The sequence below is a fragment of the Schistocerca americana genome, chromosome 4 (assembly GCF_021461395.2).
Source record: "Schistocerca americana isolate TAMUIC-IGC-003095 chromosome 4, iqSchAmer2.1, whole genome shotgun sequence".
NCBI classification, from domain to species: Eukaryota; Metazoa; Arthropoda; class Insecta; order Orthoptera; family Acrididae; genus Schistocerca; species Schistocerca americana.
In genome coordinates, this window is record NC_060122.1 from 257,180,171 (window position 1) to 257,204,842 (window position 24,672).

At 43.4% G+C, this 24,672-nt stretch overlaps 1 protein-coding gene across 1 annotated transcript in view; it reads right to left on the reverse strand.

Annotated features, from left to right (window-relative positions):
• The window catches only part of LOC124612610 (transmembrane protein 229B-like), a 175,894-nt gene that overhangs the window by 37,328 nt on the left and 113,894 nt on the right, over positions 1 to 24,672 (reverse strand). Inside the window, exon 2 of the mRNA XM_047140903.1 lies at positions 3,184 to 3,321. Coding sequence (XP_046996859.1) covers positions 3,184 to 3,313 — 130 coding nt within the window. The 5' untranslated portion in view covers positions 3,314 to 3,321. The remainder of the gene's footprint in view (positions 1 to 3,183; positions 3,322 to 24,672) is intronic.

Genomic DNA, 24,672 nt, shown 5'->3' on the forward strand with positions numbered 1-24,672 from the left:
TTTTTTTCAGTTGCGCAAAGCTCCTGCGCAAGACTGCAAAGCATCGTGTCTTTCTTTAAACCTATGAGGCAGTTGTCCACTGTATTGCACAGCTGTTAATGTAGCTTGTATGCAACGGAGCCATAAGATACTCTGTAGGTGGGGGGAGGGGGATGGGACGGGGGATAGCCCTGAGAGTTTGGAGTATTTTTAATATTTTGGAAGACAAATGGCGACTTGTACGTAGCCATAAGGAAGTTTTCTTTCTGACCCTGTGAAAAGCCTGATTAGTACCTACTTTTAAACCAGTTTCTTAAAAGAAATACACCTGGTATCATCTAATCATACTACACTCATGCTCATAAATTAAAGATAATGCTGATACATGGTGAAACAACGCTCTGGTTGGCGGTTTGTGGGTTTAAATCACCTCGGGGTATGACCATGCGGTGCATTTGACCTGCGGTCGTCGCACGGTAGCGCTGGCAGCAGTCCATATACACAGTGTGTTGGTGCATGTCAGAGTACGATACAGCGAATAAGTGAAGACGTTTTCAGACGTGCTAATGGTGACTGTGTGTTGAAAATGGCTCAAAGAACACATATTGATGACGTTATGAGGGGTAGAACACTAGGGCGACTGGAGGGTGATCAAACACAGTAGGTCGTACCACGGGCCCTCCGTGTGCCACAAAGTGTGATCTCAAGATTATGGCAACGATTCCAGCAGACAGGAAACGTGTCCAGGCGCTACAGTACGGGACGTCCACAGTGTACAACACCACAAGAAGACTGATATCTCACCATCAGTGCCCGCAGACGGCCACGGAGTACTGTAGGTAGCTTTGCTCGGGACCTTACCGCAGCCGCTGGAACAGTTGTCTCCAGACACACAGTCTACAGATGACAGAACAGACATGGTTTATTCGCCCGGAGAACTGCAAGGTGCATCCCACTGACCCCTGGTCACCTGAGAGCCCGTAAAGCGTGGTGTCAAGAACACAGTACATGGTCATTGCAACAGTTGTCCCAGGTTATGTTTATGCACGAGTCTAGGAGTAGTCTTAACAGTGATTATCGCCGGGTTTTCATCTGGCCTGAACCAGTAACCAGATACCAACCCCTTAATGTCCTTGAAAGGGACCTTTATGAAGGTCGTGGTTTGATGGTGTGGGGTGGGTTTATGATTGTTGCACGTACACCCCTGCATGTCTTTGACAGAGGAACTGAAACAGGTCAGGTGCATCGGGACGTCATTTTGCACCAGTATGTCCACCTTTTCAGGAGTGCAGTGGGTCCCACTTTCCCCCTGATGGATGATAACTCACGGCCCCACCGAGCTGCCATCGTGGAGGAGTTCCTTGAAACAGAAGATATCAGGCGAATGGAGTGACCTGCCTGTTCTCCAGACCTAAACCCTATCGAGCACGTCTGGGATGCTCTCGGTCGACGTATCGCTGCACGTCTTCAAACCCCAACGACACTTCAGGAGCTCCGACAGGCACTAGTGCAAGAATGGGAGGCTATACCCCAGCAGCTGCTCGACCACCTGATGCAGAGTATGCCAACCCGTTGTGCGGCCTGTGTACGTGTGCATGGTGATAATATCCCATATTGATGTCGGAGTACATGCACAGGAAACACTGGCGTTTTGTAGCACATGTGTTTCGGGACGCTTTTCTCAACTTATTTCCAATACCGTGGACTTACAGATCTGTCTCGTGTGTTGTCCCTAGGTGCCTATGCTATTAGTGCCACGTTGTGTGGCACCACATTCTGCAATTATCCTTAATTTATGGGCATGAGTGTACATTTTTCCCTTTCTCTGAGAGCTACGGGGAGAGGGGTTCTCCTCCTGGGCGTGGATGCCCTTGCTTCTTTGCCGTTTTTAATCAGTCCTGAGGCTGCAAATGCACGCAAGGAACAGGATCAGTATTGAATAGCCACTGGAGTGGACTGCGTGCATCTGCAGCCTCAGGACTGATGAAAAACGCCAAAAAAGCGACATTAACAACTGTCCACTGTAGTGGACAATTGCACCACAGTTTTAATTTCAGTACGTTAATTGTCATGAGTAAAATTTAGCAGAGATGGACACTAATCTTGTAGGTGGCACTTCTTCTGGCTGTGGATACACAGGAAGTGACTTGTGTAGAGCATGTCTAGAAAAAAAATATTGGGGGGGAAGGGGGGGGGGAGAGCTATGAGATTACAGATAGTGTTGCGAAGATTGACAACTTCATTTATAAGTACAGAAATGTCAAATATGCACTTCACAAAACACAGAGAAACAATGTTCCATGACTAAGATATCGACGAATGCCAACTGAGGTCCGTCAACTCATGCAAATAACTGGCTGTAACAAACTCTGGGAATATGAAATGGAATGAGCACCTAAGCACAACTGCAGATAAAGGCGGTGGCAGACTGGGGTTCATTAATGGTATACTGGGAATACGCAGTCAGTTTACAAAGGAGACTGGTCGCAAATAACTCGTGCGTCCCATCTTAGAATACCGCTCAGTGTGTGAGACCTCAACCCAGACGGGACTCTCAGAGGGTATTGAACGATTGAACAGAAGGGCAGCACGAGTGGTCACGGGTTTGAATCAAGGGAGAGCATCGCGGAAAGCTGGTAAACGTGAACTGCCAGACGCTTGGAGGTAACCATCAGCTATCCCACGAAAAGCCTACGTACAGAGTTTCGAGATGAAACACTGAGTAAAGAACCTAGGCATATACTACACCCCCAAATATCGCTTCCGCGTAAACCTCGAAAACGAGATTAGACAGAGTACAACGTGCACAGAGGGGTTTAATAAGTCATTATCCCAAGGCTCCAGACACGAGTGGAACGAGAAGACACGGTAACAGGCGATACAGTGGCAAGAACCCTCTTCCATGCACATGGCATTGGTTTCCAGTGTACGTCGCATTCGGGAGGACGACGGTTCAATCCCGCGTCCGGCCATCCTGATTTAGGTTTTCCGTGATTTCCCTAAATCGCTCCAGGCAAATGCCGGGATGGTTCCTTTCAAAGGGCACGGCCGACTTCCTTCCCCGTCCTTCCCTAATCCAATGAGACCGATGACCTCGCTGTCTGGTCTCCTTCCCCAAAACAACCAACCAACCAGTGTACGTAATGTAGACGTAGTTATGGTGAAACCATGAGATAAATGTATTGCCCACATATAGCAAGTTACCTGGTAGTTTCCAGTTAAGTTGTGTGACGTATTCCCAAGCTGCCGTGAAGATTATTTCAGTCAAAAAGCCATGAAGTCCGTAGATGTAGAGTCGCATGCATGGTGAAAGCTGGAGCTGCTGTTGCTGCATGCCGCCCTCTGCAAAAAAGACATTTCCTTTATGTTTCTTAAGGTGTGCTGGGAACAGAGAAGTGTAGCTAGTGCCGACCTGTACATTTCACAGTTAACAGTGTCCTCTTCTTCACTTGGTACAAAATGACTCTAAGCACTAGGGGACTTAACATCTGAGGTCATCAGTCCCCTAGACTTAGAACTACTTAAACCTAACTAAGCTAAGGACATCACACACATCCACGCCCGAGGCACGATTTGAACCTGCGACCGTAGCAGCAGCGCGACTTGGTACCCAAAAAAAAAAGAAAAAAAAACATATACATAGAAATATTATGATAGAATCTGCACACTAATTTCAGATAATTTCATAGAATTCACACAAGTGAAAGATAAAAAAAACATTGTTAACATTCCACAATCGTAGCTGGAAAATAATAAAAAAGGGAATACAACAGATCACATAATAAGCTTTCATGGCTGGTACTGAGTCACTTAAAACTTCCGGGCTAAAAGGCCGTGGTCGATGTATGAAACTTTCTCATAACGTTTCCTCTACGACTGCACGAGACATCTTCAGAGGTAAAGTGGCGAACTGCAATCAGAACTCGAGGGAGCGCCGAATACGTAGGCAGTGTCTAACATTTGCGTGGTGTCTGTTGTTCTATATCGTGTCTTCCTACCACTTTCGCGCAACGACGCTCTGAGCGTGTTTTTTTAGGGAATTGACTAGTTTGAACCTGGGACCTGTTGCTGGTAAGGAGACGCCAGACCACACATGACATGTAGAGTTCAAAAGAGTTCAGTGAGACTAGTGATGATATAACCAAATACTTAATGATTTCAGCGCCAGCTCCACTGCACTCCCTGTAAAAGAATCTTAATACTAACTAAATTTAGTGGAAGGGGTTCAAGGCTTTCCTATTTTTAGTTAGCTGGTAAAATAACGTCGAAAAAGCAGTTAAGTTTACCATTAGAAGTTTTATTCTACTCACAAAATTATAAATTGCACTATTGATAAAAGGAAATGTTTTAATACAGGATGATAAAAACCAACTGAGTTCAACAAAAATGTGAACGAATATTCCCTGAGTGGGTTTCCAAGTTCTACAATGGATCGAAGGATAACCTATGCCATATCACATCTATAATCTAGGTTTAAATTAAGTTTTACAAGAGAGAAAACTATCAAAATGGTCTACAGTGACCCTCAATTATCTTTAATTACTTACCTAACTTGTCGTAAATTACAGTGGGTGATGTGGCTTCTCAATAACTATATAACAGAAAAATCATCGAGTTTCAGATTTTTACTTCAAGTGGCAAATGTGAACACCATGAGCTTTAATTGACGATCGACACTAGTATTATGCAAAAAGGGGGTGTAGCAGATGAGACTTCTGCAGTTCTGAATGAAGCTTTATGCGCTGTTATGCGGCATCGCGTGCGTTCATTACCTTGTCGGTGTTCGTCAGGGGGCGGCGGGCAGCACAGCTTCGCTCACCTCGCCGTCCCGGAAGCAACTCTCTCCTAACTTCTCCTTACTACAATTTACCGAAGCTGGTTTAAAAAAACTATCTGGCTGTGTTTTCATCTGACCAATCAGGGTCTCAATGTTAACCTTAAGCTCCGCCTACAAAAATTATGTCTATCCAATGAGAAACATTATACTTTTCGTGGTGGGGCAATGTTTTTAAAGTTTGCAACGTAACAGAGACGCGAAAAAGTCTCACGCTAAAACTTGCAGCTGGTGTGGTCCTTTTAGTGTTATCGTAAGATCTATACTGTACTTCTGGAGGGCTCTATCTTTTAACATGGGCTAGGGGGTGGTCCTGACGTAACAGAGACGCGAAAAAGTCTCACGCTAAAACTTGCGGTTGGGGTGGCCCTTTTTCTGTTATCGTAAGATCTATACTGTTCTTCTGGAGGGCTCTATCTTTTAACATGCGCTGGGGGGGTGGTCCTGACGTAACAGAGACGCGAAAAAGTCTCACGCTAAAACTTGCGTTTGGGGTGGCCCTTTTTGTGTTGTCGTAAGATCTATACTGTTCTTCTGGAGGGCTCTAGCTTTTAACATGGGCTGGGGGGTGGTCCTGACGTAACAGAGACGCGAAAAAGTCTCACGCTAAAACTTGCGGCTGGGGTGTGGTCCTAGCGGTTAGCTGGCGATATGGGTGTCCGTCCCTTATCGTAGGGCCTTCCAGCTTAACACGGTTCTGCTCTCGGCTTCTGTTCTCGTTTCTCCCCTCGGAACTGCGTCTGTCTCACAGTAGGAAGGTATGACATGCATTTAGGCATTCTTGTGTTGGTCTGTGGTATTCCATTTGCTCACTCGTTAGTCGTATTACTTTGGTTAATTTAATGTCACGATTTATTCGGAGCTATGTGACATACTACTGGATTTGCTTATTATGTCAGGGTTTTCATGGAAGGTGTTGGATTTGCCTGACACCTTACAAGTGTAGAGGGCACCACAGTTCGTCACGTGACGTCGGCTACGAGTTTATCTCTGGTAGTAGGTTTTATGTAATTTAATACCTTCCTCTTGAATGACAACGTTGCAACGTAAGAATGACGATCGATTACTTTCCTTCGAGTACCAGCGATAATCTCGTACCCGGTATCACGTGATGATCTGTGGTGCCCTCTACACTGCCCATATAGTCGGCGCTACCTCGAGTTCTGGTTGCAGTTCGCCTCTTTACCTCTGAAAGTGTCTCCCGCAGTCGGAGAGGAAACGTTAGGATAAAGTATTACACATCGACCACGGCCTCTTAGCCCGGAAGTTTTATGTGATGAGAATACAACAGAGTTTGTGGATTACACATCAGGAGATTAAAGTGTTGAGAAAATCGACATATTGTCTTTTCTGAAGAAAATCCGCAGTCAATGGTCGTACGACATATTTCATTGTCTGTCTAGATTGCATATGTTTGTAGAACAGTGACCAGCTTCGGTTCCACCAAGATCTGTGTACGTCGCTTACAAGAGCAATCCGTCAGTGTCTATGATTTACATGCTACGTCATAGAACAAAGTTTGATTTATGGAATCAGTGCAGTCAGATGGGTAGATTTGGAGACGTGAGATAACTGCATAAAGGAGCCACCGTGATTAGACGCCCGTAACCATACCACCAATGAAGCTGCCCGATTTGTAGCTTTATCAACATGAAGTGTCCAACGTGTCTACAAGGAATAGTGGACTATTCGCGATCATGTAACATGGCGAAAGAACAGTGGCCATAAAAAGATCATAACCTACAGGAACCATAGACTTTTTGTCCCACTAACATTAAACCTTGATTACTACGAAGGATGGTCTGTGACTATCACCTTCAAGAAATAATGCTACTTGATTAAATTTTTGTCTCTCTGTAGGATTTGTCGGCCTAGAAAAAGTGTTGGTGTGAAGTGGTGCAAGATCTTCGAAATTCTTGGGAAAATCGGAGTAAGCTATAGGTAAAGACGGATACAGGGTGAACATTAATAAAACTTACTAACTGCCAGGACGAATTTCTGACCGGAGGTGAAGGAAAAAAGCTCCTATGAATATGTATCCGGAAATGGTCGGCGTGCGTGCAACGACAACAAATCGTCCCTGAACACAGTACAGAGCTGCGCCAATCCACGTCACAACAGATGTTCAAAGTGGCCTGTGATAGGGATAGTAGCGGTTGTCATGCAGGATACACATAATAGTACTTTGGCTTACTCCATGTTGGCGGGTCACTTGCCTGGAGCTTGTACTATGGTTTGGCTGTAACCTGTAGAACCTGGTCCTCCAAATCTGGTGTACGCATGTTCATCTGTCTGAAAGGACCCACGGTCTCACAAACGCCAGAAAGGGCTTGAAATGTTGTTTGATGTGGTTGGTGTCTGTGAGGGTAATTGTTTTGGTATAGCCGTGCTGCTTCTTGACCGTTTCCATCTGCTTGGCCGAACACAAACACCATCCCGGCTTGTTCCCGACATGAATACCGGACCATTCTACTCCTTACAGCACGCTTCGTCAATCACACAACCTGCAACACCCAAGGAACTCACGGCACGTGTTAAGAGGAACTGTGATTCGTCAGCGTCATCTACCGTGGAAACGATTCATTTCCGGACGCAAGTTCATAGGACCTTTCTTCCTCCATTTAGAGTCAGGAACCCGTCCATGCAGTTTGTCGGTTTCATTAATGTTCACCCCGTATTCAGTACAATAAGTACAAGAAACAAAAGGGAAAACATAAGCTATGGGGAAAGACGAGTAATGTCCAAAATGTACAAGATCCAAGAGGGAACAATAGGAATGGAAGACCAAGAACGAATACTTGGATTAAAAACGGTGTAACACAGGGATCTAATCTTTCGCCCCTGCTGTTCAGTCTATACATCGGAAAAGACGGAAATAATGATTCAAGAGTTGAATTAAGCTCCAAGGTGAAAGGATATCAATGATAATATTGGTTGATGACATTGGTATCAGCCGGCCGAAGTGGCCGTGCGGTTAAAGGCGCTGCAGTCTGGAACCGCGAGACCGCTACGGTCGCAGGTTCGAATCCTGCCTCGGGCATGGATGTTTGTGATGTCCGTAGGTTAGTTAGGTTTAACTAGTTCTAAGTTCTAGGGGACTAATGACCTCAGCAGTTGAGTCCCATAGTGCTCAGAGCCATTTGAACCATTTTTGACATTGGTATCCTCAGGGAAAGTGAAGAAGAAACCTGCTGAAAGGAATGAAAATTCTAGAGAGTACAGATTGTGGGTTGAAAGTAAACCTAAGAAAGATTTAAGTGACGAGGAATAGCAGAAATAAGACTTGCAACAGGCTTACCATCGAAACTGGTGACGAAAAGTAGACGAAGTGAAGGAAGTCTGCTATTTTGGGAACAAAATAACACAGGACATACGAAGGAAGGAGGACTAGCACAGATAAAGAGAGCATTCCTGGCCAAAACATGTCTACTAGTATTAAACAGGAGGGAGAAATTTCTGAGAATGTACGTTTTGAGCAAAGGATCGGTAGTGAATCATGGACTATGGGAAAAGTAGGAAATCGAAGTGTTCGAGATGTTGAAGATCAGTTGGGCGGATGAGATTGGGGATGAGGATATTCCCCGCAGAATTGACGAAGAAAAGGACCTGTGGAAAACACCGAAGAGAAGAAGGGACAGGATGATATGACATGTGTTAAGACATCTGGGAATGACATACACGGTACTAGAGGGAGCTGTATAGCTTTGAAATCGTAGGGAAAGACAGGGATTGGAGTACATTCAACAAACAATTGAGGATATAGGGTGCAAGTGCTACTCTGAAATGAAGAGCTTGGTGCAAGAGAAGAATTCGTGGTGGTCCGCATCAGACCAGCCAGAAGACCGAAGATGAAGGGAAAAAAGATACATGTCTGCAATCCTGGTACACATTGAAATCGTTGCGCCTCAGTAGCCTGGCTGCCAATAGAGTAACCAGAACAAAATGGTGCAGCCCACTGATAAAGTGGCGTATCGTGCGATAATTCGTTTTCGATAATTCGTTCTCGTAAATTTCCATGGAAATATCGAACATTTTTGTTGCGCCAACATTGTTGATAAGCTTGATTATTCCAATGATCGTATAAAGAATTTCAACGATGTACAGCGTACGGTTCAGTGAGTGTGTCAAACGCGATAGTAAATGGAGAAAACCGAATTTCATGCTGTTATTAAACTTTTTCATTTGAAGGGTTGGACTGCCATACAAATCAAAATAGAGCTGCAAGAAGTTCACGCAGACTCTGCACCGTCATTGAAGACGGTTTACTTTTGGACTAATGAATTTAAACGTGGTTTGACAAGAACTGAAGCCGAAGCACGCTCCAGCCATCCAGTTGAGGTCAGCTTGGGCAAAACCCATGATATGTTAATGCAAGACGACCAATAAAAATTCGTGAGACTGCTGAGACTGTTCGCATCTCAACTGAACGAGTACATAGTATCCTGCATGGAGAATTGGTTATGAGGAAACCATGTGCCAAGTGGGTGCCGCGATTGCTCACAGTCGATCAAAAGCGCATCCAGCTCAACATTTCAACACAATTTCTGGCGATAGTTAGTCACAGTCCACAAAGCGCTTTGAACCGATATGTGACTATTGATGAAACCTGGATCCATCACTACAAACCAGTGTCAAAATGGCAGTCAAAACAATGGGCAAAACATTGGTGAAAGTGCACCGAAGAAGACAGACCATTTTGTCAGCTGGTAACGTGATGGCCTCTGTGTTTTCGGATTCCCATGGAATAGTTCTTACAGATTACCTGAAAAAAAGGCAGAAACAGAACTGTACCCTATTATTCTCCGTTTTTGGATCGTTTGAAACTTGCGTTGGATGAAAAAAAAGAGAAAAGTTGGCACACAAAAAAGTGCTCTTTCACCAGGCTAATGCACCATTCCATAATCGCGGACGGTGGCGGAAGTGCATGAACTGGGCTTTAAATTTGTTCCTCATTCATCCTGTTTACCAGATCTATCCCGAAGTGACTTTTTCGTGTTACCTAACTTGAAACTTTGGCTTGCTGGCAAGAAATTACCATCAAAGAGGAAGTGAGAATTGGAGTCTAGTATTTTGGAGATTTTTACAGAACATATTTTTGCGATGAGACGAAAAAGCTGGAGAATGGCTGGACCAAGTGTAGTACTTATCAAAACAGGTGCACCTGTGTTAGGTCAATGTAGACGACTAAAGATGTCATGAGGACTAGGCTGCCGAAAATGAATTATTGCACAATACTCCATTTTGTCTACAGGTTGTGCCATTTTTTTTCGCATGATACGGTACTACGGCACGGGCATTCCAATATGTACTAGGACTACAGATATGTATCTGCACACATACCAAAAATTAAATGCAGAACTTTATTTTTTGGAGGTGGTAATGAAAACCGTGACTATTCCTCGTCTTTCGCTCGCGCAAGTAGCTCGGTTTTACGATTTAAACACAGCCAGATGACGAGATGTGTTAACATTGCTTCTTTGTGTTTCGGTTGCTGAATATACACAACAATAAAAGCTGTAAAAGGATACGCAGGGAATCTGTCGTAATGTTTTGATGGGAACCATTCCAGCATTCACCTGAAGTCACTACATGAGAATCAGAATCGATGGACGAGGAAATGAAGCGCACTTGCGTTGAAAGCGAGTGCACAGTCTTCGCCACTGAACGATTCACTCGGTGTTCCAAACACGATACAAGGTTCAAATGGTTCAAATGGCTCTGAGGACTATGGGACTTAACATCTGTGGTCATCACTCCCCTGGAACTTAGAACTACTTAAACCTAACTAACCTAAGGACATCACACAACACCCAGCCATCACGAGGCAGAGAAAATCCCTCACCCCGCCGGGAATCGAACCCGGGAACCCGGGCGTGGGAAGCGAGAACGCTACCGCACGACCACGAGATGCGGGCACACGATACAAGGTCGCCACATATCTGTCGTACTTTGCATCAAATAATTGCGCAGGTCAGTAACGACTGGCCAGCCGACCTTTGTACAATTAGCTGAATTAGGGAGAGGAGCAAGTCAATTGCGTATGAAACGAAACGCGACTCGGCGCCTTGAGAAAGAGTGTGGCCGCTCTCCGGTGTCACTGCAGCGCCTGTCCACATAAGCGGGAGAGGCACTGCCAGTCACTGCACTGCCGCCTCCTGATGGCTTCGTCACAACAGGGTGGACCTGGCTCAGTTGTTAAAGGTTGGAGCAGGGAATCTGTAACAAAACTTTTAAGGGAACAATATCAGCAGTACTTGACCAATGCCAATGTAAATCAATGTAACTACGCACTAAAATACCTTGAACCAACGACTGATCGCCAACTAACATGGAAACACCACCTACTAACCATTCAACAGAAATGCCACGACAGCCTAAAACTACGAACCGTTCGAACACGGGAATTGTATCCTTACACAAACCTCCACACCTGCAAATCCCTGATCCAATCCATCCTTTGCTATGTAAAGGTAGCATGGTCTTCAGTTCCTCCAAAATTCTGTAAAGCCTACAACGCTATGCACTCTGCCCAGTACGCTTTCGGCTCAGCTTGCCCGCCCATGCACGAATTCTTTATCATCGTATAAAATCCTCACCATTCTCTTCCAGATTCAACAGCTATGAATATCATACCTCATTCGCTCTCTAATCGCACTCCTCCCCGCTCTATGATACTAGTACTCCGTCATGCCTGTGGTAACATAGTCCCATAACACTACACCAACACACACTCCATATTCTTTCCCAACCAAACTTTAATCGCCTCCCCTTACCCGACCATGGAATCCGCCCAGATATATACTCGTCTTGCCAGATCAAGAGGTCTGCCCCTCCTCTCCTTGTCAGGGATCTTGTCCTCAACCCCCCTACCCCACCTCGACATCCCAAGATTTGGTTCGGAATCTCATCCCTGATCGTCCTCCCAAATCTCTCAGCCAAACATTCACTCTCTTAAAACCCATGCTATACACCTCCCAAATATCTATAAATTCCGTGATAACGTTACTCCTGGCAATCTACATAAGTGGGGATATTTTAAACAGTCAACAATTCTGCGTTTCATGTTTTAACCAACACAACTCACCATCTATGTGTTATTTGTAAAAATATTCAGTTTTTAATACCATTAAATTTTTTCATCATATTTAAAATTCGTTTGCCTGAAGAGCGACGAACTGTAATCGCTGATAGCACCTCTCCCCCCCCCCCCCCCCCCAGCGTGTGTCTGGGGGTGAGGGGGATGAAATAACAACACAGAAAAAAATGATAGAACAGCTGGAAGAGGTGATATGTTGGGACGTTGCCTCATATGCCAATAATGTTATCTTCACTGGTATATAGAGACACCAGTTCAGCGAGTGTTTTGGTATCTTTTTTTGCAATGTATTTCCTATTAAAGCGTTCTCATATGAATATAAAATCTGAAGACGCTCCTTTCACTTTATGATCCGATGTTGTGTCGTCAACAGAACAGTATCTTCTGCCTTTATCAAAGCTCATATACTCGATTACAGAAAACTTCTTAGAAGTAAACATATTTAATTTGTTAGTTGTAAATCACGAAATAGACGCAAAAATGGTGTAACCTTCACTTGTAAAATAAAGAAAATGTCTCTCTGTGGAAACGCAGAGAAAGGAAAGATTTTTCATAGTTTCAAAAGCAAGGGTTACTCGGTTTCTGCCACACAGTCAAATGTTTTATGAGTTAATCTACTCTTGAACTGCGATATTTTTGTTTTCACATTTAAACTGGCATCGCTTTCGTATATCATTCCTTTGGGACAGCACAGAAAGAAGATTTAAAAAACCACATTAATGTTGCTAATCCTCTCTGACATCTGTATTAATAGAGACTAAGTGTAACTGCAGCTCTATACATTCCCTTTCATCTAAAACCAATAAAAGTGTTAAAAGCTGTTTCACAAAAATTACACATTTTTATTGAGAAAACTTATATGTATATCAACAATGGTGCAAGTCAACAATACACTTATTTTTTTAAATTTTTTATTTAGCCTTCGGCACTGCTGCACTCTACAGCCACACATTTACTGGCAACTGATAACAGCTCCTTGTATCAAATTTAACAATGAGAGTCACTCGTTTTCATATGTCGAAAATTCGATATGGTATTTCAAGATATCGACATAGTACAACCGATCATTCAACTTTCTCTGTAACGCTCTCAGGACGCCGCCTAACATACTTACGGAATTACGGGAACTTGCGAATTTAGTAATTTTTTTGGAATCCTAAAACAATATAAAAATGTATTCGCTTGTCTCACTGTCGCTAACACTTTTTCATCTAACAGGGTTTTAGCCTCTAAGTGTAATTGCTGAACAAGACGGAACAGCAATTGAAACAGTGGACCGACAAGAAAAGCAATGGACCGACATGGTATTGAAATCCCTGTCGGTCTTTCCAGATGTACATATTCCGTGGCTTTCCTGAGCTGAAAGCCCGTATGGTTCCTATTAAAATAAATATTTAAAGACTCGCTTTAAGCTGTGATAATCTGCAGTACGGGTTATGCTATCCATTACGATAAAAACATATTTTGTAACCAAAACTTGGATTTGAAGAAAGACATCAAACCTATTGGGTTTAAATATAGCTTCAGATTATTTAGATCGTAGAAAGAGACCTGCGGCAAAGACAGTCGTACGCCATTAGGGTCACTACAGTTGCAAACAGTGAATATTTTTGATTTTTATGATGTTCAAGGAAGCCAATATCATCAGCTATCAACGGCGGTCTTGCACCTTTACAAAATCAATCTTCATTAGTACAGTTTCTACAAAGTGGTTGACAATCGACTGAGCCACCTGTAATCTCTGAGTCATTCCGCGTTAATGTCGCTGGACTCTCCTTGCGTACAAATCGCTAAAATCCAAGAAATATTCTAGACGACATTTCGGCTGGGCGTCAAATGGCCACTTTGGGTAGATATTATCTCTAGCTGGCTCGATTATTTATGTCACACCTCAAGAAATGTCCCAAAATAGATGATAATATCAAGATCTTAGTGGTAAATCGTAGAAGTGTTTGAAAAAAAGTGTCATACGTTGAAATAATACTGAAAAGCTGTGGGGGCTACGTAATTATCGACAATGAGGCTTGGCTGAGACGTGAAACTGGAGGCTAGTGGTTCAAATGGCTCTGAGCACTATGGGACTTAACATCTATGGTCATCAGTCCCCTAGAACTTAGAACTACTTAAACCTAACTAACCTAAGGACAGCACACAACACCCAGCCATCACGAGGCAGAGAAAATCCCTAACCCCGCCGGGAATCGAACCCGGGAACCCGGGCGTGGGAAGCGAGAACGCTACCGCACGACCACGAGATGCGGGCGAAACTGGAGGCAACGAGGTCTTCTGGGGCAGACCTGTTTACAGAGAAGACGGGCTCCACAGAATGAGCGGTGGTGTATTTGTAGCAGTAGATAAGAATGTAAAATCAACTGAAGCAGGAAATGATTCTGTATTTGAAATGGTTGGCGCGCAAATAACAGTAACGAATGGGATAAAAGTTGTATTTGGATTCTTCTGTCTATCACGAAATTCAGCAGCAGAAGTAACTTTGGAGAAACCTCGTTTCCCTGTTCGTTCAACAATTTTCCCTGCGATATTTGGCTGCACTTTAGCAGAAACATTTTCTGGGGTAAAAGAGCTACGACCGGTTCACATTCAGTGACAAAGTGACTGCACTATCGCGCCATTGAGGCACTTATAGACAGGTAAACCTTCTGGACAATAGCTAGAACACAATTAAGGTTAGACACTGATTTGAAGAATGCCCACGTACTGTTGCAAAAATTAAAAAAATAGCCGTCAGCAGCGGTATACGTCCAAAGCATTGCGCAGCTCAAAGGCAAGAATTAGGTACGATTTCCGTTAAAATGGATTCACAAACAGTTCCCGTCACTTCACACGTGTTCTATAGGCACAAATAGAAAGTTTTTCACGCTATAGATGTCGCAGAACGGTCAACACCATCTCGCCAATCCTTTCGACCTCATTAAAATGTTTCATCCCAGAGTCACCGCCATATCTGTGGCGCACTGACCATAAAGCTAAAAACAGTAGAATTATTACATTTGGTCGCATACACACGAAATTGGTCTCATTCACCCTCGCATTGCGTTTAGTAGCTCCTCCAATGAGTGAAACCTTGAAGTACGTGAAAGGAGTCAAAGTAAATATCACCACAAGGACGTAGTGATGAATGGAAATGAAATGGATATGTCAAAAATCCGCCTCAGTTGCGAAATGTTACTGGTCTTTACCCAGGTTTCAGCCAGAGTAGTCTAGCCTTCTTCAGAAGCATGAAATAAACTAATACATGCCAGAATAAGGCATACCACGTCCATTCTGACCTTGCCTAGTAATGCGGTGCGGGTCTCTAGCATCGTTCCCCTACGCTCTGTCAAGAAGCATGGGACTTCATTTCATTTCTAAGAATTTTTAACATGTTGCAGGCCTGTCAGCAACTGTGATAAATTAATATGTCATGGGCAAACTCCAGCGTAGCGTCCGCGGCTAATTTCACATGATCTCTTCTCCCATTCCAGTAAGGAAAATTGTCACTCAACCAACAGCTGCAGCAAAGTCGGCAGGACCCCACGCTGCAGAAACTAGTCTTGAAGTCCCTCACCCAAATGCTCAGTGTGAGGCATCAATTTCTCTATCAGCGTGTACAGATAAGTCTCACCCGTTACACGTTCGTCAAAGAAGAAATGTCCTAGCACATGACCTTCCCGCAAACCGCACCACACTATCACCTTTTGGCAGTGCAGTTCTGCTGTTTGGGTAGACTCATCCGCCGTGGATTGCCTTGAGACCAGTATCGAAGATTTTGTCTTTTCTCTTCACCATTGACGTAAAACATGGCTTCATCACTGAACAAAACACAGTCTTTAGTAAAACTGATATTTTCATCCAGTTTAAAAAATGGTTCAAATGGCTCTGAGCACTATGGGACCTAACTTCTGAGGTCATCAGTCCCCCAGAACTTAGAACTACTTAAACCTAACTAACCTAAGGACATCACACACATCCATGCCCTAGGCAGGATTAGAACCTGCGACCGTAGCGGTCGCGCGGTTCCAGACTGTAGCGCCTAGAACCGCTCAGCCACCCCGGCCAGCTTCATCCAGTTTATCTTCGAACCATTCACACATGTGCAAGTGCCTGTCGCGGTCATCTTCATTTAAGTGAAGCAATATCTATAACTTGTACAGATGAAACCTCTCCTCTGCCACGATTTTGTGGGCGATTGACCTGAGAACAAACACCCAACTCCTTGGATGTCCAACGAAGTGATTTCTTTGGGCTAGCACAAACTTTGACCAAGACGGCCTCTTTCATTCCGTCTGAAGTCTTTGGTCGTCCGGGACGGGGTTTGTCCAACATACTGTCTGTTTTGTTTTTAAACTTGGTGGTTAATTTCCCGACGGCAGTAAAACAGATAGGTTGACGATGGGGGGTGGGTGGGGGTGGATGGGTGGGAGAGAGTCTACGGTTAAATTCTTTCGCAGTTTTGCAATACGACCGCCCTTCTCGTCCACTTAAGAGTGCCAACTCCACTCGTTCTTTTTTAGATAGAGCCATAATTCAATCTGGAAAACCGAGCGAGGTGGCGCAGTGGTTAGACACTGGACTCGCATTCTGGAGGACGACGGTTCAATCCCGCGTCCGGCCATCCTGATTTAGGTTTTCCATGGTTTCCCTAAATCACTCCAGGCAAATGCCGGGATGGTTCCTCTGAAAGGGCACGGCCGACTTCCTTCCCCATCCTTCCCTAATCCGATGAGACCGATGACCACGCTGTCTGGTCTCCTTCCCCAAAACAACCAACCAACCAACCGACCAATCTGGAAAAAACGAAATTTATTAGAATTGTTAGAATTTATTTTATTATTATTTCTTTATTAATATTTATGGAATATAGGATATTTATTACAATTTATTATAATTCCCTATGCACCCAGACTTCGTGGAGACCCTGTACAGCTTCGTAGAATATCTGGTCAAAAGCATCCTGGTGCTGCTTTGTAATCTAGAGGTGGTCGCTAAAGTGCGCGAGAGGCAGACCCGCCTGTATACAAGGAGGTGCCTAGTGATGTCAGCAGAGATGCAGTAACACCACAATAAGTCAGTCGTAAGAACTTAGTGACTTCTAACGTGGACTTGTCATTGGATGTCAGCTTTCAATCTGTCCCAGTCGACTGTTGTGATTGTGAAGTGGAAATGCGGAGGAACAACCTTAGCTAAACCACGACCGGGCAAACCCTATGTCCTGACGGATACAGAGCCGGCCGCTGTGGTTGAGCGGTTCTAGGCACTTCAGTCCGGAACCACACGGCTGCTAAGGTCGCAGGTACAAATCCTGATTCGGGCGTGGATGTGTGTGATGTCCTTAAGTTAGTTAGGTTTACGTCGTTCTAAGTCTAGGGGAATTAGATCAGGAAATGAGACACTTAAAGTATTAAAGGAGTTTTGCTATTTGGGGAGCAAAATAACTGATGATGGTCGAATTAGAGAGGATATAAAATGTAGACTGGCAATGGCAAGGAAAGCGTTTCTGAAGAAGAGAAACTTAACATCGAGCATAGATTTAAATGTCAGGAAGTCGTTTCTGAAAGTATTTGTATGGAGTGTAGCCATGTATGGAAGTGAAACATGGACGATAAATAGTTTGGACAAGGAGAGAATAGAAGCTTTCGAAATGTGGTGCTACAGAAGAATGTTGAAGATTAGTTGAGTAGATCACATAACTAATGAGGAGGTATTGAATAGGATTGAGGAGAAGAGAAGTTTGTGGCACAACTTGACAAGAAGAAGGGATCGGTTGGTAGGACATGTCCTGAGGCATCAAGGGATCACAAATTTAGCATTGGAGGGCAGCGTGGAGGGTAAAAATCTTAGAGGGAGACCAAGAGATGAATACACTAAGCAGATTCAGAAGGATGTAGGTTGCAGTAGGTACTGGGAGATGAAGGAGCTTGCACAGGACAGATTAGCGTGGAGAGCTGCATCAAACCAGTCTCAGAACTGAAGACCACAACAACAACAACAAGTCTAGGGGAATGATGACCTCAGATGTTAAGTCCCATAGTGCTTTGAACCATTTGAAGGGTTACGGGCCGTCGAGTGCTGCGGAAGCTGGTTGTAAGAAGTATGTGAAATTACAAGAAGGAATCACTCGCGAGTTCCTAAGTGCTATCAGCAGTCCAGGTGGCACAATGACGTATCGTAAGGAGTTAAAAAAAATGGGGTACAGTGCAAGAGTAGCTCGACACATGTCTGTAGTCAACGCTAAGCGATGCTGGAGGTGGAAAAAAGAGCGACGCCACTGGACGTTGGATGACTGGAAACGAGTGATTTGGAGTGATGAATCACGCTATGCCCTGTGGTGATCCGATGGAAGGGTTTGGGTCTGGCAAATGTCTGGATAATGTTACCTGCCCTCATGTGTAGTGCCAACAGTGGAGTACTGAGAACGTGATATTACGGAGAACAGCGGTGTTTTTCATGGTTACGGTGTGGTCACCTTATTGCACTTAATGCGAGGGCCTGCTGAAAAGTAATGCATCCGAATTTTTGATTCAGTTCTCAATATTGGTTTAGGTACTGCATTTCATACTTATTACTCGGTCGTCTTTCCCGCTTCGCTGATCCAAGCTGCAGCTCTCTGTCATTAGAAGGCTCCGAATTGTAGCATGTAACACGGCGGTGTGTTGCATAATCGTGTCCGTACGTGAGAAACAGCGTGCTGTACACGAGTTTCTAACTTGGTCCACATATGGAGCGCCTTCTCCTTCGGCATGAGAATGCCAGAACTCACACGTGCCCCGCGCATCTCCAACAATCCGACATCTTGGGTTCACAGTCATCGATCATCCTGCATACCATCCCGACTTGGCTCCATCCGATTTTCATATGTTTCCAAAACTTAAAGAACACTTGCGAGGACTTCACTTTGACAGCGAAGTCAGCGAGGCTGTGATGAGAAACAGGTACGTAGATATGAAGAATAAAGAGCTGATTGTTAATAAAGTTTTTTAAGCAGCTTTAAGAGTTTTTACATAAAGAATTCGGAGATATTATTTTTCAGCACGCCCTCGTAAAACGTTAAATGTGGAAGGATATGAACACATTTTACAGCATTGTCTACTGAGTGCAGGAGAGGAACAATTGGGAGACGATGATCCTTTGCATCAGCACGATAATGGATCCAGTCATAGAGCAGCATTTGTGAGGCAGTGGTTTGTGACAGTAACATTCCTGAAATGGACTGGCTTGCCCCGAGTTCCGACCTGAACCAAATAGAACGCCTTTGGGATGAGTTAGAACGTCGACTTCGCTCCAGACCTCATTGTCCAACATCACTGCCTTCTCATGTTTCGGCTCCAGAGGAAGAATCAACTGACATACATTCAGACATCTCATTGAAAATGTCCGTAGCAGAATTCAAGCGGTCATAAGGGCGAAGAGTGGACACATCGCATACTTATGTCCACTAATAGGTGACCACACAGTGTATACTCCGCAGACCGCTGCACAGTGTTCCCCGGACGATACTTCGTACCAATATTGGCCTCTTCCTGTCCTATTTCATTCCCATGTTCCAAACGCGAGATATACGAACCAAACTGTAGAGATTTTGCAGGCTTCCCCGCTTACCGATGCGGTCTAATGAGCAAAGAATAAGAATAAAGAGGTTCTCCTCCGCAGAATCGACGAGGAAAGGAATACATGGAAAACGCCGACAAGAAGAAGGGGCAGGATGATAGGACATCTTTTAATGATACGAGTATTAGGGAATGACTTCTATGGTACTAGAGGGAGCTGTAGAGGGTAAAAACTGTAGAGGAAGACAGAGATTGGAATATATCCAGTAAATGATAGAGGCCGTACGTTGATATTGCTACTTTGACATGAAAAGTTGGTGGTGGAGAGAAATTCGTGGCGGGCCATATCAAACCAGTCAGAAGACTGATAGTGAGCTGCTCAACCAGAGTATCCCATTCTTCGTTAGCTCGCTACGCTCAGTCAGTGTGATAGCACTTTGGAACTCTCGAACAATTCTTCCCGCTGATTACGTGTTATTTCTTACTGTCACCCTTCAAAGTACTCGATGGTCCGCGTCCGTCAGTGCATAAGGACCGCTTGTTCTTGGTTTGGCCGTGGTTGTTCCTTCGCGTTTCCACTTCCAGTCTCGTCGCCAACAGTCGATTTGGGTAACTTGAGAAGTATTGAAATGTCCCTGATGGATTTGTTACTAAGGTGAAAATCAATGAATTTTCAACTTTTGAAGTCACTGAGCTCTCCCTAGCGACCAGTTCTGCTGTTACTGCCTCTCTCCTGACAACACAAAACTCCCTGCCTCCTTTTATTCTGGTGTCTTGTGGTCAATTCCTGATCTGTGGCCACACGATTCGTTATCTTTGTGATTCTGGCCGTAAGTCAGTGCTAGGATATTGGAATTATCTCAACGAACGACAATGCATCCTAACACGCAACCCACACTATCAGCAATACTTCTCTAATTTCTTTTTGAGCACCTTTAACGGTCTGCCTCGCAGCTGGAGACAAACAGGTGGAGACAGCGTCTGCCGTAAAATATCTAGGCGTAACTATCCAGAGTGACCTTAAGTAGAATGACCACATAAAACAGATAGTGGGAAAAGCGGACACCAGACTCAGATTCGTTGGAAATGTAACTCATTCACGAAAGAAGTGGCTTATAAGGCGCTTGTTCACCCGATTCTTGAGTATTGTACATCGATCTGGGATCCCTATCAGGTAAGATCCAGCGAAAAGTGGCGCATTTCGTCACCGGATAGTTTAGTTGGCGAGAGAGCTTTGCGGAGATGCTAAACAAACTCCACTGGCAGACGTTACAAGAGACGCGTTGTGCATCACGGTGAGATTTACTATTGAAATTTCGGGACAGTACTTTTCAGGAGTGGTGGGATAATATATTGCTTTCCCTACATACATCTCGCGTATTGACTACGAGGAGAAAGTTAGAGAAACTAGAGCCAATACGGAGGCTTACCGACAATCATTCTTCCCACGCACTATTTGCAAGTGGAACAGGGTTGGAGAGATCAGATAGTGCTACCGAAAGTATCCTCCGCCACACACAATTAGGTAGCTTACGGAGTATGATATAGGTGTAGATGGAACGTCCAAGCAATAAGTTGAAAACTGATCTGAACTGATCTGAAGCTACGCGAATCGAACAGAACCGATAGTGAAATCTACTTCCACTGAACGAGAAGACACGTTTGGACATGCTCGCCGACGCAGGATCCGCTACTCAACGCGCTCATATATATATCCTGCGTCGGCGAGCATGTCCAAACGTGTCTTCTCGTTCAGTGGAAGTAGATTCCACTATCGGTTCTAGGCGCTACAGTGGCTTTCAAAAATTTGGCTTTAAACTTTTTTAATGTAATGAAATATTCCCAAGGAATCTATATCTTCGTTTTAATATGTTGTTTAAGAGAAAGTATTTTTATCATTGCGTCTTGTTTCCGTACTCGATCAATCCATGTGATCTTCAATACACTTTTGTAAGACCACATTTCGAAAGATTTCATTTCTGACTTCCCTATATTCCATATTTCATAACCATACAGAGCTGTGTGCCAATCATAACTTTTCATGATTTTTTGCTTGTTTTGAGGTTTGTATTTTTTGTTTGTTGTAAGTTGCTTTTTGTAGTAAGTTTACTGTCTAATAATTGTAACATTATACCGATTAATGTTGATGAATAACAATTGTATGTTGTATGACAGGTGCTTAATTGCAACAGACATTTTTTTCCTTGAGTTTTAAGAGAAATTAGCAAAGCAAAACTCAAATGTTCAAATTCTGGGACAGTATTTAATTTTGTGTTCATTTCAGTGTTCCTGCCACACGTTAGTGACGTAATTTTTAAGTCTTGTAGTACTAGAAAAGATTCCATTTTCTACTACAGATAGCGAAGCGGGATCTTTATGGAAATTTTCTATATATTTTGCCCTTTTTATTACATTTTATTGAAAACATCCTTTTATTGTTTACTTGCTTGGCGCCCGCTGCTTAGCTCACGTAGACTGCAAGGCATGCAGAGGCATTTTTTGTTTTTATTTAATCGAATTTTTATTTTGTTCACAAATTGCAACACCCTTTAAGCTTCTGATGCTAGTTAAGGCCGCATAAGCTTGGTCTTTTCCGAATGTTCTTCTCACCAAAAAGAGATTCTGACAACTGGAGTCCAAAGTTTTTGTTAATAATGCCTTTTGCGTTCCTGCGGACAAGTTTCTATAACAACTTTCTTGCTCTAACAAATATTTCTTTATATCTAAGCGAGAAGTGAAATAACAGTTTTCAAAAATTTGGCTTTAAACTTTTTTAATGTAATGAAATATTTTCCAAAATATTTTCGTCCTCTATTGCACTCGCTTACGGGTTCTATTTCCAGAAACACTGAAACACGTATTTTTTTGTTTGTAACCGAGAAATCAAATATCAGTTGTTATAGATGTAGCCTTAAAATCCTTTAGTTGTTCTTTAGTGATTATTTATTTTCAATAAAACTTTCACCCATTATACTATCCTCTTAGTGGTTGAATTTCTCGAAATTTTATTTTTCTGACTGAGAAACCAAATACCAGTTTCCGTAGTTCTGGTTTCAAAATTCACTTAATAGCGACATACTTTCAAAAAGCTTTTCATCCCCTATTTTACCCCTCAGCAGTGGAATTTCGAAAAATCCCTCCTTAAACGATGCCTACAGTATAAGAAGGACCATCACAGAAGTTGGGAAGGAAAACATAGGTACAAAGAAGGTAACTGCGAAGAAACCATGGGTAACAGAAGAAATACTTCAATTGATCGATTAAAGGAGGAAGTACAAAAATGTTCCGGGAAACTCAGGAATACAGAAATACAAGTCGCTCAGGAATGAAATAAATAGGAAGTGCCGGGAAGCTAAGACGAAATGGATGCAGGAAAAATGTGAAGACATCGAAAAAGAAATGATTGTCGGGAGAACAGACTCAGCAAAGTCAAAACAACCTTCGGTGACATTAAAGGCAAGGGTGATAACATTAAGAGTGCAACGAGAATTCCACTGTTAAATGCAAAGGAGAGAGCGGGTAGGTGGAAAGAATACATTGAAAGCCTCTACGAGGGGAAGGTTTGACGGATGTGATAGAAGAAGAAGAAACGGGAGTCGATTTAGAATAGATAGGGGATTCAGTATTAGAATCAGAATTTAAAAGAGGTTTGGAGGACTTCATATCAAATAAGGCAGAAGGGGTGGATAACATTCCATCAGAATTTCTAAAATCATTGGGGGAAGCGGCAACAGAACGACTATTCACGTTGGTGTGCATAATGTATGAATCTGGCGACATACCATCTCACTTTCGGAAAAGCATCATCCACACAATTCCAAAGACTTAAAGAGCTGACAAGTGAGAGAATTATCGCACAATCACCTCAACAGGTAATGCATCTAAGTTGATTACAAGAATAATATACAGAAGAATGGAAAAGAAAACTGAGGATGCGCTAGATGACCACCATTTTGGCTTTAAGAAAGATAAAGGCACGAGAGAGGTAATTCTGACATTGCGGTTAATAATGGAAGCAAGACCAAAGAAAAAACAGGACACGTTCATAGGATTTGTCGACCTGGAAAAAGCGTTCGATAATGTAAAATGGTGCAAGATGTTCGAAATTCCGAAAAAAGTAGGGATAAGATATAGAGAGAGACGGGTCATGTACAATATGTACAACGGCCAAGAGGGAATAATAAGACTGGACGACCAAGAACGAAGTGCTCGTATTAAAAAGGATGTGAGACAAGGATGTAGCCTTTCGCCTCTACTGTTCAATCTGTACATCGTGGAAGCAATAATGGAAATAAAAGAAAGATTCAGGAGTGGAATTAAAATTCAAGGTGAAAGGATATCAATGATACGATTCGCTGATGACATTGCGATCCTGAGTGAAAGTGAAGAAGAATTATATGATCTGCTGAACGGATTGAACAGTCTAATGAGTACAGAGTATGTACTGAGAGTAAATCGAATAAAGACGAAGGTAATGAGAAGTAATAGAAATGAGAACAGCGAGAAACTTAACATCAGGATTGATGGTCACGAAGTAGATAAAGTTAAGGAATTCTGCTATCTAGGCAATAAAATGACGGACGGAGCAAGGGGGACATTAAAAGCAAACTAACAGTGACAAAAAGGGCATTCCTGGCCAAGAGAAGCCTACTAGTATCAAACATAGGCCTTAATTTGAGGAAGAACTTTCTGAGAATGTACGTCTGGAGTACAGCATTGTATGGTACGGAAACATAGACTGTGGGAAAACCCCGAGCAGAAGAGAATCGAAGAATCTGGGATGTGGTGCTACAGACGAATGCTGAATATTAGGTGGGCTGATAAGGTATGGAATGAGGAGGTTCTGTACAGAATCGGAGAGGATAGGAATATGTGGAAAACACTGATAAGGAGAAGGGACAGGATGGTAGGAGATCTGTTATGACATGAGGGAATGACTTCCATGGTACTAGAGGGAGCTGTAGAGGGCAAAAACTGTAGAGGAAGATAGATACTGGAATACATCCAGGAAATAATTGAGGACGTAGGTTTCAAGTGATACTCCGAGATGAAGAGGTTAGCACAGGAAAGGAATTCGTGGCCCGCCGCCTCAAACCAGTCAGAAGACTGATGAAAAAAAAGCAGTATAAGATCCACACCTTCGCCAAACTCCAAGTTTCTATCTTTAGAGGTTTGTGCTGGGCAATGCTGAGTCAGTTAATCAGTCAGGACATTGCCTT